At 39.9% G+C, this 13,613-nt stretch overlaps 1 protein-coding gene across 1 annotated transcript; it reads left to right on the top strand.

Annotated features, from left to right (window-relative positions):
- Positions 1 to 1,218: 1,218 nt before the first annotated feature.
- Positions 1,219 to 12,948, top strand: LOC112543090 (vomeronasal type-2 receptor 26-like). Its single transcript, XM_088143918.1, has 8 exons — positions 1,219 to 1,323; positions 2,618 to 2,765; positions 6,171 to 6,180; positions 6,602 to 6,893; positions 7,773 to 8,180; positions 9,339 to 9,566; positions 10,152 to 10,278; positions 12,026 to 12,948. Exons 1-8 carry the CDS (start codon positions 1,219 to 1,221, stop codon positions 12,946 to 12,948), a joined length of 2,241 nt encoding a protein of 746 aa, XP_088000044.1.
- The last annotated feature ends 665 nt before the right edge of the window (positions 12,949 to 13,613 follow it).

Genomic DNA, 13,613 nt, shown 5'->3' with positions numbered 1-13,613 from the left:
ATATCCAGTCCTCGTGATTATCTGGCTGAGGGAGTTCAAGCTTATGCAGAACAGCAGCAGAGACAGTGCATCACCTTGGTTTATGCCACTTGTGTGAGCTGCTTTAATTGAGTTGACTTCCAGTGTTGTCTTCCATGGTCCCTTTGAGTTCTTGAAGAAGGTCCTTAGTGTCCTGTTGACTTTGTATAGTGCCAGGCATTCACAGATCCACGTGTGTGGCATTGAGTCATAGGCTTTCCTGTAGTCAATCCAGGCTGTGCTCAGATTGGTCTGCCTAGAGCTTGAGCCTCGGGCGACTGCTCTATCTATGAGCAACTGGTGTTTTGAGCCTCTGGTGTTGTCCCCAATGCCCTTCTGAGCTGTGCTCAGGTACTGGCCCATATGGTCCTGTAGCTTGGCAGCTGTGATGCCTGATAGGACTTTCCATGTTGTGGGGAGGCAGGTTATTGGCCAGTAGTTGGCCCATGCTGTTCCTGATCGGTTAAAGTAATTTCCCTTTTCCCTGATCATTTAAAGTAATTTCATCTCCAGCACTGTCTTTCATGATCAGCACTGTCCTTCCTTGCGTTAGCCAGTCTGGGTGGGAGCCTGCTGCTAGCAGCTGGTTCATCTGTGCTGCTAGGTGTTCATTACTTCTGTTAGTTTCTTTAGCCAGTAGGTATGGATCATGTCCGGGCCAGGTACTGTCCAGCTCTTCCTGTTCTTGACCCACTGTTGGATGTCTGCTACTGTGATGGTCACTGGTTCCTGTTCTGGGAGATTGCTGTGGTCTCCTCTCAGGTCCTGGAGCAGTGTGGAATTACTATGCTAACATTTTTGAGAGAGGGGATGGAATAAATGTGTAATTCTTTAAATTATATTTCTATTATCTGAATGTGCTCTGAAATTCATAGTCCTGAATTGTGCATTAACAGCATATTGTATCAGATGGATATGGATATCAGTCACTTTGTCTCAGCCTGAGGAAGGAGGCAATGGCAAACCACTTCTGAAAAGCCTTGCCAAGAAAACGACAGGGAACTGACCACGCAGTCTCTGAGAATTGGGCACAATTGAATGGATTAAAAAAAAAATACAGGTACTCCTCACTTAACAATGGTAATTGGGACCAGAATTCACTTCACTAAGTGATGAGGTTCTAAAGCACAATGTCACGTGACCACATTGCTTAGCAACAGCAATCCCAGCAGTCCCCATTGCCGTTCCTAAGTGAGAATCATGGGTGTTAAGCAAGGACCTCCTCGCAACGTCCAACAACAAGTCAGCAGAATAGCCAACAGGAAGCTGCAAATCCAGGCAGCTTGTAAGCAGGCTGGCAGGCAGGTAAGTGGCTGCTGCTCGGTGGGGGAGGGCATGTGGGTGGCTGTAGCAGCATGCAAGAGTGTTTTCGGGCCCTGGGATGGCTGCTGCCAGGTGCAGGAGCCTGACAAAAGGACCTTGCAAGCTTCCTTGCCGGCTTCCCCATTGACCTTGCTTGCAGAAAGCTGGCAAGAAAGGTTGCAAATGGTGATCACATGACCCTGAGGGTACTGCGGTGGCCAGAACTTCGAGAACAGGTTGTAAGTACCATTTGTTCAGTGCCATTGCAACTTCAAAGAGTCGCTGAACAAGTGGTCTCTAAGCGAGGACTACTTGAAGACATGGAGATGACAGAGACAGAGACAGAGACAGAGACAGAGACAGAGACAGAGACAGAGACATTCTATGCTGGTTAATTATGTTCATTTTTGTTTTCCTGATCACTCATTTGCACGAGGGGCACTCCAAAATCCCAAAATCTATAGATATAGATATAGATATACATATACATATACATATACATATACATATACATATACATATACATATACATATACATATACATATACATATACATATACATATACATATACATGAGTCAGTTTGGTGTAGTGGTTAATGCATCAGGCTAGAAACCAGACTGTGAGTTCCAGTCCCGCCTTAGGCACCAAGCCAGCTGGGTGACCTTGGGCCAGTCACTTTCTCGCAGCCCTCAGATTCTTAGGAAAGAGGCAATGGCAAGCCACTTCTGAAAAACTTTGCCAAGGAAATTGCAAGGACTTCTCCAGGGAGTCTCCAAGAATCGGACATGAGTGAACAGATTAAAAAAAATAGATATAGATATTCTACACTGGTTAATTATGCTTATTTTTGTTCCCTGATCACTCAAGTGCACACTGTGCTGTCCAAACTCCCAAGGTCTGAGGTTCAGTTCCCAGCACTGCCAACCAACAAAGATAGAAGTACCATTAGATAAGAAAGACTTCTTTCTTTAAATGACTTTTTGAATGTTTTAATACTGTGGAGGTCTTTTACAAAAGCCTGGATTCTGTTTGGTTCTGGAGGGCAAGGAACAGCCTTAAACTTAATTTTGACAACATCAATTGGCTATGGGTGCATGGTTCTTCTGGCGCCCACGGTTTTACATCCTTGTTACTAATTTAGAGCTGGTGTACAATTTGGGATCCTCCTGGACTCATAACTCCTGCTCAGTGAATAGGTGGCAACTATGGCCAGGAGGGCTTTCACATGGATTTCTCTGGTGCACTAATTGCACATCTTCCTGGACTGGAAATCCCTTCTCACTGTCACCTCACAGATGGACTTAATCACCTCACAGATGGACGATTACAACACACACTACATGGGGCTGCCCTTGAAGACCATTAAGAAGCTAAAGCTGGCCTTAGCAACAATACGAAAGGTTATGGGCACAGCTCAGAAGACCCTTGTGACATCTCTACTACGTGAGTTACACTGGTTATTAGTGAGCCTCTGGCTACAGTTCAAGTACTGGTGATCACCGATATAGCCCTTCCCAGCATAGGCCATGGCTATCTGAGGGACTGTCTCTCTCCCACCATTGCTGCCCACCCCATAAGATCTGGCACACTTCCAACAAGAGAGGAATTGGAAAAGGAGGGGTACCTGTGCCACTGGTTCACATATTTTCAATTGAAAGAACAATTCAAAATAGACATCAAAAATTATAAATTTACAAAAGAATCATCATGGTGGGACACTCAAATTAATACAAATAACGATCATATGATAGCCAAAATATATAAAATTTTATTACAAGCTAAAAGGAGGGAAGTTCAAAATAAAGATTGTATGAAAAAATGGGAGAAACATTTTGGCTATAATACTGAGTATGAATTGTGGGGGGAAATGTGGACCAAAGGGTTAAAATTTACATTAAATTATAATTTGAAAGAAAATTTTTATAAAATGATGTACCGGTGGTACATAACCCCTGATAAATAAAATGTATAACACAATATTGAATGTATGTTGGAAGTGTAAGAAGGAAATTGGTACTTTATACCATATGTGGTGGACGTGTCCAAAAGTCAAAAAATATTGGGAGTCAGTACATTAAAATATTTGCAAAATATTGTCAGCGGAAATTATTAAGAAACCTGAACTGTACCTACTCGGATTTACAGACAAAGAAATTGAGGAAAAACATGGAAATCTTCTATTACACCTGATCACTGCGGCTAGAGTTGTCTGTGCAGCCAAATGGAAAGAGGAAAATGTACCAACCCTAGAGGAATGGTTACTCAAATCTTTGGAAATTGCTCAAATGGCTAAATTGACTGACCAGCTGAAAGATAAAGATGTTGATGACTTTATAACAAATTGGAAACCCTTTTTTGGCTATATGGAAACAATATACTCCATACAGATGAACATTTAGAGTAACAAGTAAGAACTGTGAATAAAATAGAAACAGAGACAAGATGAAGGAACCAAGAAAAGAAGAAGACATGTAAATAGTTAAAACTCACTGTTTAGTTAGAAGGAAACCCTGTTTTTAAAAAATTTTGTGTTTCTTTTTTTTTCTTTCTTTTTCTTTTCTCTCTTTTCTCTTTTCTCTTTTCTCTTTTCTCTTTTCTCTTCTCTTTTTTTTTCTTTTTATGGCTGTGTAGTGTTGATCTTTAGGGGGGGGGGGTTTATATCTGTATTTGCTCTTCTCATTTTAAGTTTGTTAGGTATTTGTGTGTGTTAAATTTTATAAGCCAATAAGATTTATTAAAAAAAAAAATCTGGAACACTTCCTTGCCCCTTCTCTTAAGCAATGGCATCTCATTCATTCAAATGTTTAAGACATTGGAATAGGCCAAATCAAGTTGTTTTGACATTATACACATTTTTCACTTCTGCAAGATTACTATTAATGTTACTCCTTTACCTTTTCTATATTTGTCACAAATATTGTAATTAATTTTATGTCAACTCTCTAGAGATCTGAAAATTGCACTAGAATTTTCTAACAACAACAATCACCTTAGTCAAAAACAGAAATAAAGGCCTGTGCTCCCATTCATACACAAGGTTAGGTTTGGGTGTCAGTCGGAATTCTCTCCATCTAAATTTTGAGCATCTTTGCGTAGGTGAGGCTTCAGATGATTGATTCAGTCAGTACTCAAGGCATAACTTAGTAATTGTAAGAACTCTCTTGCCAGCAGTTAGAGGTCCATCAAATCAACTGGGATGAACCAAGGTTGACCGCTGGAATGGTGCTGCAAGGAAGCAGGAGAGTGACAAAATGCAGACAGATGTTTGCCTGGAGGACGATGGGGGCTATAGTACTGCTGAGTGTGGTTCTACTGCTGACCTCCCAGCTGACCATCACAGTAGAAACTGTCCAGTGCACTGGAAATTCTGCTGTTTCTGTTCCACATGAATGGTACCAGGAAGGAAAATACGTCATTGGTGGGATGGCATCGCTCCTTCATTTTGCATTCCCCAGCTATATGTACAATGTACATCCTTCTAAAGAATCATTTACCCTCCCATAGTAAGGAATCAATTCCCAGTCTGATCTATAGGGTGAAGTTTGATGTTAATTTTTTTTCATTGATTATGTGCCATCAAGTTGTTGTCGACTCTTAGCAACCATTAAGAGTCACCATGTTCGCCATGACACTCTATCCCTCACCTGGCCTTTCAAGTCTTCCAACAATAATGTTAATTTAGTGATGCTTTATATTTCTATGGCTGCCAGTTCCTCCTGTTATTTTAAAAGGGGGGGGGGTTCATCATTCTTTTTTTAAATATACGAATGCATCATAGGCATCGTCTGCATACAGGTCAGACTGTTTATTCTTTTCACCTTATCCTATCTCATGTCATTGGAGGCAGCTCTAGAGATAAGTGATCCCCTTGACCACTTGCTTAATTTCTTGGCTTTTGGTGATCCCAGGAATTAAACCTGGAAAGATCCATGCAAAGCAGACTTGCTAGCATTCAGCCAAACACTCCTCCCTATGAATGGTTCAATAGTTCCAACATCACATAAAAAGAACAAGAATAGTAGAATTGTTGACCTTTCATTGGCCACGTGTATTCTCTTTTGGCTGCAGAACATGAATGTGGAAACAACCTTTTATGGAAAAATCAGGAGGACTCAATTTGGTCACTGCACCAATTAGAAAGAAATAGACCTCTTCTATGTTGTTCAATACTGTTGTTGAACCATCCATTAACTTGCTCAAGAATGAAAACATTGCAGACCACTTCCTAAATAATACATATTTCCAGCCATTCCTTTCTCCATGAACACAGTCTTCTGTTTTGTATGGTCACAAATAAGTTCTATTTATCTCTAGTCTTTCTATTGACAGTTGAACATTTTCTTCCTAAACGTTCAGACCATTTTGGTTTTCTTATTCAATTCAGCTAAGCTATTCCTTTTTGCTGGTTTTTCCTTTTGTAGGAGAATGTAGAAAAGTTTACTTACTCTTAATATCTTTTTACGAAGAGCAAATCTAGAGATTAACTATGTAGATTAAATAGATTTTTTCCCCCACAAAAAAGCAGTAATACTGGAGTGGGGGAAAAAACAATATCAGAAGCAAAACTTTTCTGAGTACCTCCATTCTGTGTTAAGTTGAAGTCATTTCATGTATAGTGGATTATCAATCTTCATTTACTTCTACTTCTTCCAATCTAATGAAATCATTCTCAATGGAAAGTCTTAAATTAGTAGCTATATGGGCTACATGCTAGAATTATATTGTGAAACAAGCAATGATGAAACCAGGAATTGTTTGGACAGGAGCTGAAGAAGAAGAAATACATTTATAGAGGTTAACCTGGTTGCTTGTCCTAGCTCTTCTTTAACCTGAACTTTCCTATTTTAGGTGGGAGAAGGTACACAATATTGATTCTCCCATTTATTTAAATCACAAATTGTTCATGGACAGTTAAAACTTTATTCCAAAATAATATGGTATGAATAGATAGTATAAGACAGCATTTTTCAAACTTGGCAACTTTAAGATGTGGGGACTTCAACTCCCCTAATTCCCCAGTGAGCATGTTGGCCCAAGAAAATTTACAAGAGAAATGTTTCATTGACAGAAGTGCTCCAAAGTCTCCTTTTCCTTCATTTCATGTAATCTTCAATCTCTTTTTCCTTTCCTTTTCATTCTCTTCTCCCTTCTCTCCACCAGTCAACTGTTCTTCTTTCTCCTTCTCTTAAATATTTTTTTACATTTTGTTACATACTATTTACTTGCATTTTAAAAAGATACAAATTGTTCTTTCATCACCCAAATTACTTGCTTTGCAGTGTGGTGGCAAAGTTCTACCAACACATTTTGGCTCTGGAGTTTGCCATCAAAGAGATCAATCAGGATCCCCAGCTCTTGCCTAACGTCACCCTTGGCTTCCACATCTACGACAGCTACTCTGATTCCAAGATGACCTATCGCACCAGTCTGGACCTGCTCTTCAAAGTTCACAAGTTTGTCCCCAACTACATATGTGGGGCCACAAAAAACCTCATGGGAATTATTGGAGGACTGAGTTCTGACACTTCTTCACGCATGGCCGAAATTTTTCAGCTCTTCAAAATTCCACAGGTAGAAATTAAACCTCTAGACACAGGGAATTACAGAAAACTCCTTCTTCTCTTCCTTTGATGTTCATAACTTGATGGTTTAGAGATTGTGAGATCTATATGAGTCTATTCCTCTCTCTGCAAGCAATAACATAATGACTGTTAGGTGCTCCAAATAACTAAGACTATAAATATTTATCTATCAAAATTTATTAGAGAGGTCCACAATAATATGCACTATAAATATATAAATAAATATTACGCAAATATAGAACTGATCTTAAGTAAAAGGGATATATTTTTCAAACACCCAAATGGATGTTTTAAATATTTCTTCCAGTTACATTTGGAGGTAAACTGAATGAAATATGAATTGGAAAGAAAAATTTTAAAATAATGTTTTTCTTTCTCACTTTTTTGTTTCTCAGTGTTTTAGTTACTTTGTTGTGGTTTCTTCCTCCAGATTTCATATGGTTTGTTTGAATTAGAAGTTCCTCCTGAATCACGTTCTCCTTCCTTTTATCGTATGGTCCCTGATGAAGCTCTTCAGTATGAGGGTTTAATCCAGCTTCTTCTGCATTTCAGGTGGAAATGGGTAGGACTTGTCATAGTGAATAACCTAGATGGAGAACATTTTTTGCGGATCATGGAACCCCTGCTTCTGAAAAATAAGATCTGCTCTGAATTCACAGCAAGATTTGACAAAAATCAGCATTTCAATGACTTACCTAGCGTAATCCATGAAGCACTGAGTCATCTTATCATTTTTACAGAGAAAAAAGCCAATGCAATTATTTTATATGGCGAAAACATAACTGTGATGTGGTTGGCTTCAGCATTATTACTAGGAGCTTACCATGTAACTGATATGTTTAATAATGTGACTCTGTCTACTGCAAAGGTGTGGATTACAACAGCCCAAAATGACTTCACTTTACACATCCTACAAAAGTCATTTCCTATGCAAACATTTCATGGTGCTCTTGCCTTCACTTTTCATACAAAACAGCCCCCAGGATTTCAGAATTTTCTCCGGAACATCAACCTTTCTGCTAGGAAAGGAGACGGTTTTATTTCCAGCTTCTGGGAACAAGCTTTTGAGTGTCCAAATGACATATGTCATGGAGAGGAAGCTCTGGAGACTCTTCCTGCACCTTTCTTTGAAATGAGCATGACAGGCCACAGCTACAGCATCTATAATGCCGTATCTGCTGTGGCGCACAGCTTGCAGGCAGCTCTCGCACCTCCACCCACCCACCGAGGAATGGAGAGTTATGCCAGAAAAGTAGAAAAAGTGGAACCTTGGCAGGTAAACTTCCTCCTCTTAATTTTCTTTTTAATGGCCTGCACGGTTAGAATAGAACTGAGGGGCCTTCCCATTACCCACCACTGCTGCACTCCCCAAAGTTAATTGGTACCTATCTCAATCGAGCCTTACAAATCGCAGGCATTTGATCATATTAGTCCTGGGAGAGCAGATTCTATTTCAGTTTCCCTAGGCGGCATGGAAAAGTCCAACAGAGACATCCACATGGATTGGTCTAAACCCTCATAGAAATTTCATCATGGTTAGGAAGTCAAGCACAGGTTCTGACCACAGGGAAAGTTCTAAGGATGCGCATCGAAAGCAGAACACTTCGAATGTAGAAACATGCTCACCTTTAACTAATCACTTTGTGTAGGACAACCCATGCTTGTTGAAAACAAAAATAAAAGTCATTCCATTCTTTAACCTTGGTTTCTTATTTTTTCACACATCATTTTTATTCAGAATGTTAAACAGAATATAAAACCTAACAAGAACTAATGTAAAGTAAAGAAAGAAAAGAAAACAGAAAAAAAAGAAAAAGCCAAAACTGCAAAAAGAAAGAATGAAACACAATAGAAAGAAGCTTCCAATTTTCTTTATAGCAATTATAAGTAGAAATACAATTACCTCTTACTCTATGATTACAAAAAAAACCTCTCTCTTTTTTATTATCTATTTTTTCTAATCATCAAAGCCTTAAGTCATAAATTTGTTTTTTTCTGTTTCATGCAAAAGATTTATAAGTTGTTTCCAGTCAGCAGTAAATGTAAAGATTGTCTTTTGTCTAATCAAGGAGAAGTCAATTTAGCTGTCTCTGCAAGTTCCATCATCTTCACCAGCCACTGCTCCTATGTGAGTAGTGCCAAACCTTTCCACTTTTGTGCATATAATAATCTCGCTGCAGTTATCATATATAGAAACAAAGTCCCATGACTTTTTTCCAGCTACTTGTCCATCAATCCCAAAAGAAAAGCCTCTGGTTTCAGTTGTATATTACTCTTTAATGTCTCCTGAATTTATGTTTGTATTTGTATCCAAAACTTGCTAGCTTTTTTACATGTTCACCAAGAACGATAAAATGTCCCTTCATGCTGTTGACATTTACAAGAATACAGGATAAATATTTCAAGCATTTCTCTTACTCTTCTCTTCTTGAAGATCCACTCATTTCTGCAGAGAATTTCTTTCAACAACAGTGCTGGAGATGAAATTACTTTCAACAATCAGGGAAAACTAGAGGCTGGATTTGACATTGTGAACTTGGTCACTTTCCCAAACAACTCCTATATCAGGGTCCACGTTGGAGAAGTGCACCCACATACTTCTCCAGGAAAAACCTTCATAATTCATGAGGACAGAATCCAGTGGCAACCAGAATTTACTCAGGTAGATTTATTGATTGATTGATAAATCAAATTTATACACTGCTCATCTCACTATCAGTGACTCTAGGCAGCTCACAAGGAAAAAACATAAAAACATTTAAAAACTACAAAGCACATTCATCATTACATTCATTACATGACAAAAATCATGCACAAACTTTGGAATGGCTAGATGTTCTGCCACAGGTCCCCAAGTATTGTTTGAACAAGGTGTTTGAGATCTTACCCAGGAACTATAAAAGATCAGCAGAGGCAGAAAGTTCCAATCTTATAAAGCATTCACAGCTGAGTGGTAAAGAGCTCTCTACCCCTAATTCCATATACAAAATTAAGTGGCCCAAGAGTTAAGGTTTCCTTTCAAACTAGTAAAAGGAGAGTCTCCTCACTTTCCCTAAAGCTAGCAGATTACAAGGGGGAACCCAACACAAGGGATTAGCACTACTCTTCCTCATGGTAGGGCTATCTCTGGCCATCCATGGTGCATAATGTTGGCATTGTGTCATTAGGATCTCTGTTTAGGGACAATTGATTTATTGTATGTATTTATGTATGTATATGTATATTACTGACCTCTCTTTTTTGATAGTTGCCACCTGTTTCCTTGTGCACTGATCCTTGTCCTCTGGGATACAGAAAGACAAAGAAGGAAGGGGAGAAATTTTGCTGCTATGATTGCGCTCTATGTCCAGAAAGGATGATATCAAACCAAATGGGTAAGATGTATAACATCATGTATTTATTTATTTATTTGTTTGTTTGTTTGTTTGTTTGTTAAAGCAATTTATATGGCTGCCCAACTCACGGTGACTCCAGATGGCTTAAAACCCCAAATACAAACCCACTACACCCCCATCCCCTGGCAACAACAATACATTTACACTATCCATTTAATGGGCTCCATATTGACCTGGGATCCCCAGGCCCGCTGGCCAGACCATGTCTTCACAGCCTTTCAGAAGAGTATCAAGGTCGGGGCCAGTCTTATCTCCATGGGGATGATGTTCCACAGGGAGGGAGCCACCATGGAAAAGTCCCTCCTTCTTGGTCCCACCAGATGAACCTCCTCAACAGGGGGAACCCATAATACAACCTGCCTCCCTGATCTGGTAAGTCCGGCAGATGAAATTGGGAAAAGGTGGTCCTTCAGATAACCTGGCCCCAAGCCATGTAGGGCTTTAAAGGTGACAACCAGCACCTTGATTTGGACCCAGAAGCAAATCAGCAAACAAAGAGAAAATTGCCACAAGAGAAGTGACACATGTGCAAATCTAGACTAAAGCCATGTGGGCCACCACATTTTGAACCAACTGAAGCTTCCGGATACTTTTCAAGGGCAGCCCCATGTACAGCGGATTACAATACTCAAGATGGGAGGTGACTAGAGCATGGGTGACTGTGAACAGGGCCTGTTGGTCCAGGATAGGGTGTACCTGGCACGCAACGCACAGACGACTGCACCTACTCCTTGAGAACCCCCAGATTACACACTGGGTCCATCTAGAGCACTGCAACCCCTTCCAAGACAAAAGATAGCAATTCTCCATGAACCAAAGAACCCCAAACCAAAAGCCATTAAGTCTTGCCAGGGTTCAGTTTCAACCTGCTGCACCCCATCCAGACCTTAACAGCCTCCAGGCACTGTGAGAGGGAAGTCATGACATCACTTAACTCACCAGGGCTGAGATAGACAGCTGAGTATCATCAGCATACTGATGATATCTCTCCCCATGGTGAGAGACAATCACACCCAGCCGCTTCATGTAGATATTCCTCTCACTCCCTATGAACACTTACTGGGAACAGCCACTGAGAAGGAAGTGAACAAGGACAACACAGTGCCCCTCCCCCATTAAAACATCTCATTAAACATTAAAGCATATTTCAAATGTTTTGGAGCATAGCTTTGTCTTAAAGAAGGAAACATGCCTGTATCATCCATGACTCTAGGTCCAAATTAGAATCTTACTCTACTTGGTGATGGGACACAATAACTAAAGACTACAGCTGTCTCATAGGATGAAGATCAAACTAAGAACTACACAATTATTTTCAACTTTGTGGTCCACTTTTTACCCTCCATGGACTAAAAGCTTCTGCTCTGTTTCCACACTTCACTCTGGTTTCTTTTAACACAACTTTGGGCAGTTTCTTGTATGCACTATGTGGTTACAACTACAGTAAGGCTAAATGAAGTGGATCTTATTCTGATTCTTTTCCAAGAGTCTCTGTTCTCCCTTTCTGCTCTTGAAACATGCAACCATCGTACATCCACTTGAACTTTTTCTGAATACAAGCCATGATCAAATCATTCCTAAGATGGAATATTTGATCACTCACTGTCATTCAGTTTGACATGTTTGGGGTATTAGAGTTTAAGAGTTTCTGTGATGAAATTATTAGCGTGGGAGGACTCCTGAGAAGGCAGCCCTAAAAATAGTACAATTCATTTCCTTTTTTCAGACATGGAGAATTGTGTGGTTTGTCCAAAGGATCAGTTTCCAAACCAAGCTCATGATGAATGCATTCCAAAGACACTGAACTTCCTCTCCTTTGACGAACCACTGGGCATTACTCTGGTTTTGCTGGCTCTTCTTTTTTCCCTGGTTACAGCTTTGGTGTTTACCATCTTCATTAAGCAACAGGACACTCCCATCGTCAAAGCCAACAATCGCAACCTCACCTACCTTCTCCTTATCTCTCTCTTTCTCTGTTTCCTCTGCTCCCTTCTGTTTATTGGACAGCCCAATAAGGCGACCTGCCTCCTTCGGCAAACAGCATTTGGCATCATCTTCTCTGTTGCCATTTCTTCTATTTTGGCCAAAACCGTCACAGTGGTTATAGTATTCTTAGCCTCAAAGCCAGGAAACCTATTCCACAAATGGGTGGGGCATAAGTTGGCCTATTCTATTATCTGCTTCTGCTCCCTCTTTCAAGTAGGTATTTGTGCCATTTGGCTGGGCACGTCACCTCCGTTTCCAGATTTGGACATGGAGACGCTTCTAGGAGAAATCATAGTAGAATGTCATGAAGGCTCCATTACCATGTTCTACTGTGTCTTGAGCTACATGGGCTTCTTGGCCCTTCTCAGCTTCACTGTGGCCTTCCTAGCCAGGAAGTTGCCAGATAGTTTCAACGAAGCCAAGTTCATCACTTTCAGTATTTTAATTTTCTGCAGTGTTTGGGTGACCTTTGTGCCCCCCTACCTGAGCACCAAGGGGAAGTACATGGTGGCCGTGGAGATCTTTTCTATCCTGTCTTCCAGTGCTGGCTTACTGGGCTGCATCTTCACCCCCAAAATCTATATAATTATATTGAGGCCTCAGCTCAACACTAGAGAGCATTTAATACATAAGAAACAGAAAAAGAACAAGCTTAAATTTTGAACAAGCGAGTACTAATTGGACATGCATAGCCACCTTTGTATAATCATTATCTGATTGAGCTCTGCACATATTTCAAGCAGTTGCAATGAACATCTCTGTCCAAACTCCATAGTACACACTAGAGTAATCTATTGGGAAATAAATTATCCATCTACCTACTAAAATATAAAGAAATTTGACGGAATTTTTCTTTCACCTTAGAGTTTTTGAGAGAGTGGTGTTTTTTGTTTTTTGTTTTTTGAGTGGGGGTATATTCATTTTTCAGGCAAACAATTTTCCATGTGATCTAATTATGTTGTTCTATTTGGGTTTTCAATGTTTTGCAAACCAATTCTAGCTGCAAGAAAACAAGAACTGGGTCAATATCAAGATAGACATTAGAAAGACAGACAGTGAAGAAACCTCAAGATTCCTTGAAGATTGTTGAGTGATTTTCCCATCTCTTAAAAAGCAATTGACTAATTGGGTTTTGCCACCAAAGCTGATAATACAGACAGTACCAAACTATTTACATCACCCCCAACTCAATCCAGAAAACATGCCACCTCTATGGTACCATTTTAGACATTATTGTAATGGACAGTTCTTGATGACACGGAGGTTTAAGTGTACATAAAGAAACATTTCTTTGCCATAGGTGAAATCAAGTATGTCCTTGCCTTTTT

This window comes from Python bivittatus, unplaced genomic scaffold (assembly GCF_059951505.1).
Source record: "Python bivittatus isolate LINGU-HERP-01145 unplaced genomic scaffold, Pbiv_v1 ctg000430_np1212, whole genome shotgun sequence".
NCBI lineage: Eukaryota > Metazoa > Chordata > Lepidosauria > Squamata > Pythonidae > Python > Python bivittatus.
The sequence above is the reverse complement of the archived record's forward strand: the minus strand, read 5'-3'. Positions and strand labels throughout refer to the sequence as shown.

What these genes read in the sequence shown, in the direction of transcription:
- LOC112543090 (XM_088143918.1), top strand. Translation starts at nt 1,219, where the DNA reads ATGGGTGTTAAGCAAGGACCTCCTCGCAACGTCCAACAACAAGTCAGC. An exon ending in GGCAACCAGAATTTACTCAG is followed by an intron (nt 9,567 to 10,151) that starts GTAGATTTATTG and finishes CTTTTTTGATAG; the next exon opens with TTGCCACCTGTTTCCTTGTG. An exon ending in GATGATATCAAACCAAATGG is followed by an intron (nt 10,279 to 12,025) that starts GTAAGATGTATA and finishes TCCTTTTTTCAG; the next exon opens with ACATGGAGAATTGTGTGGTT.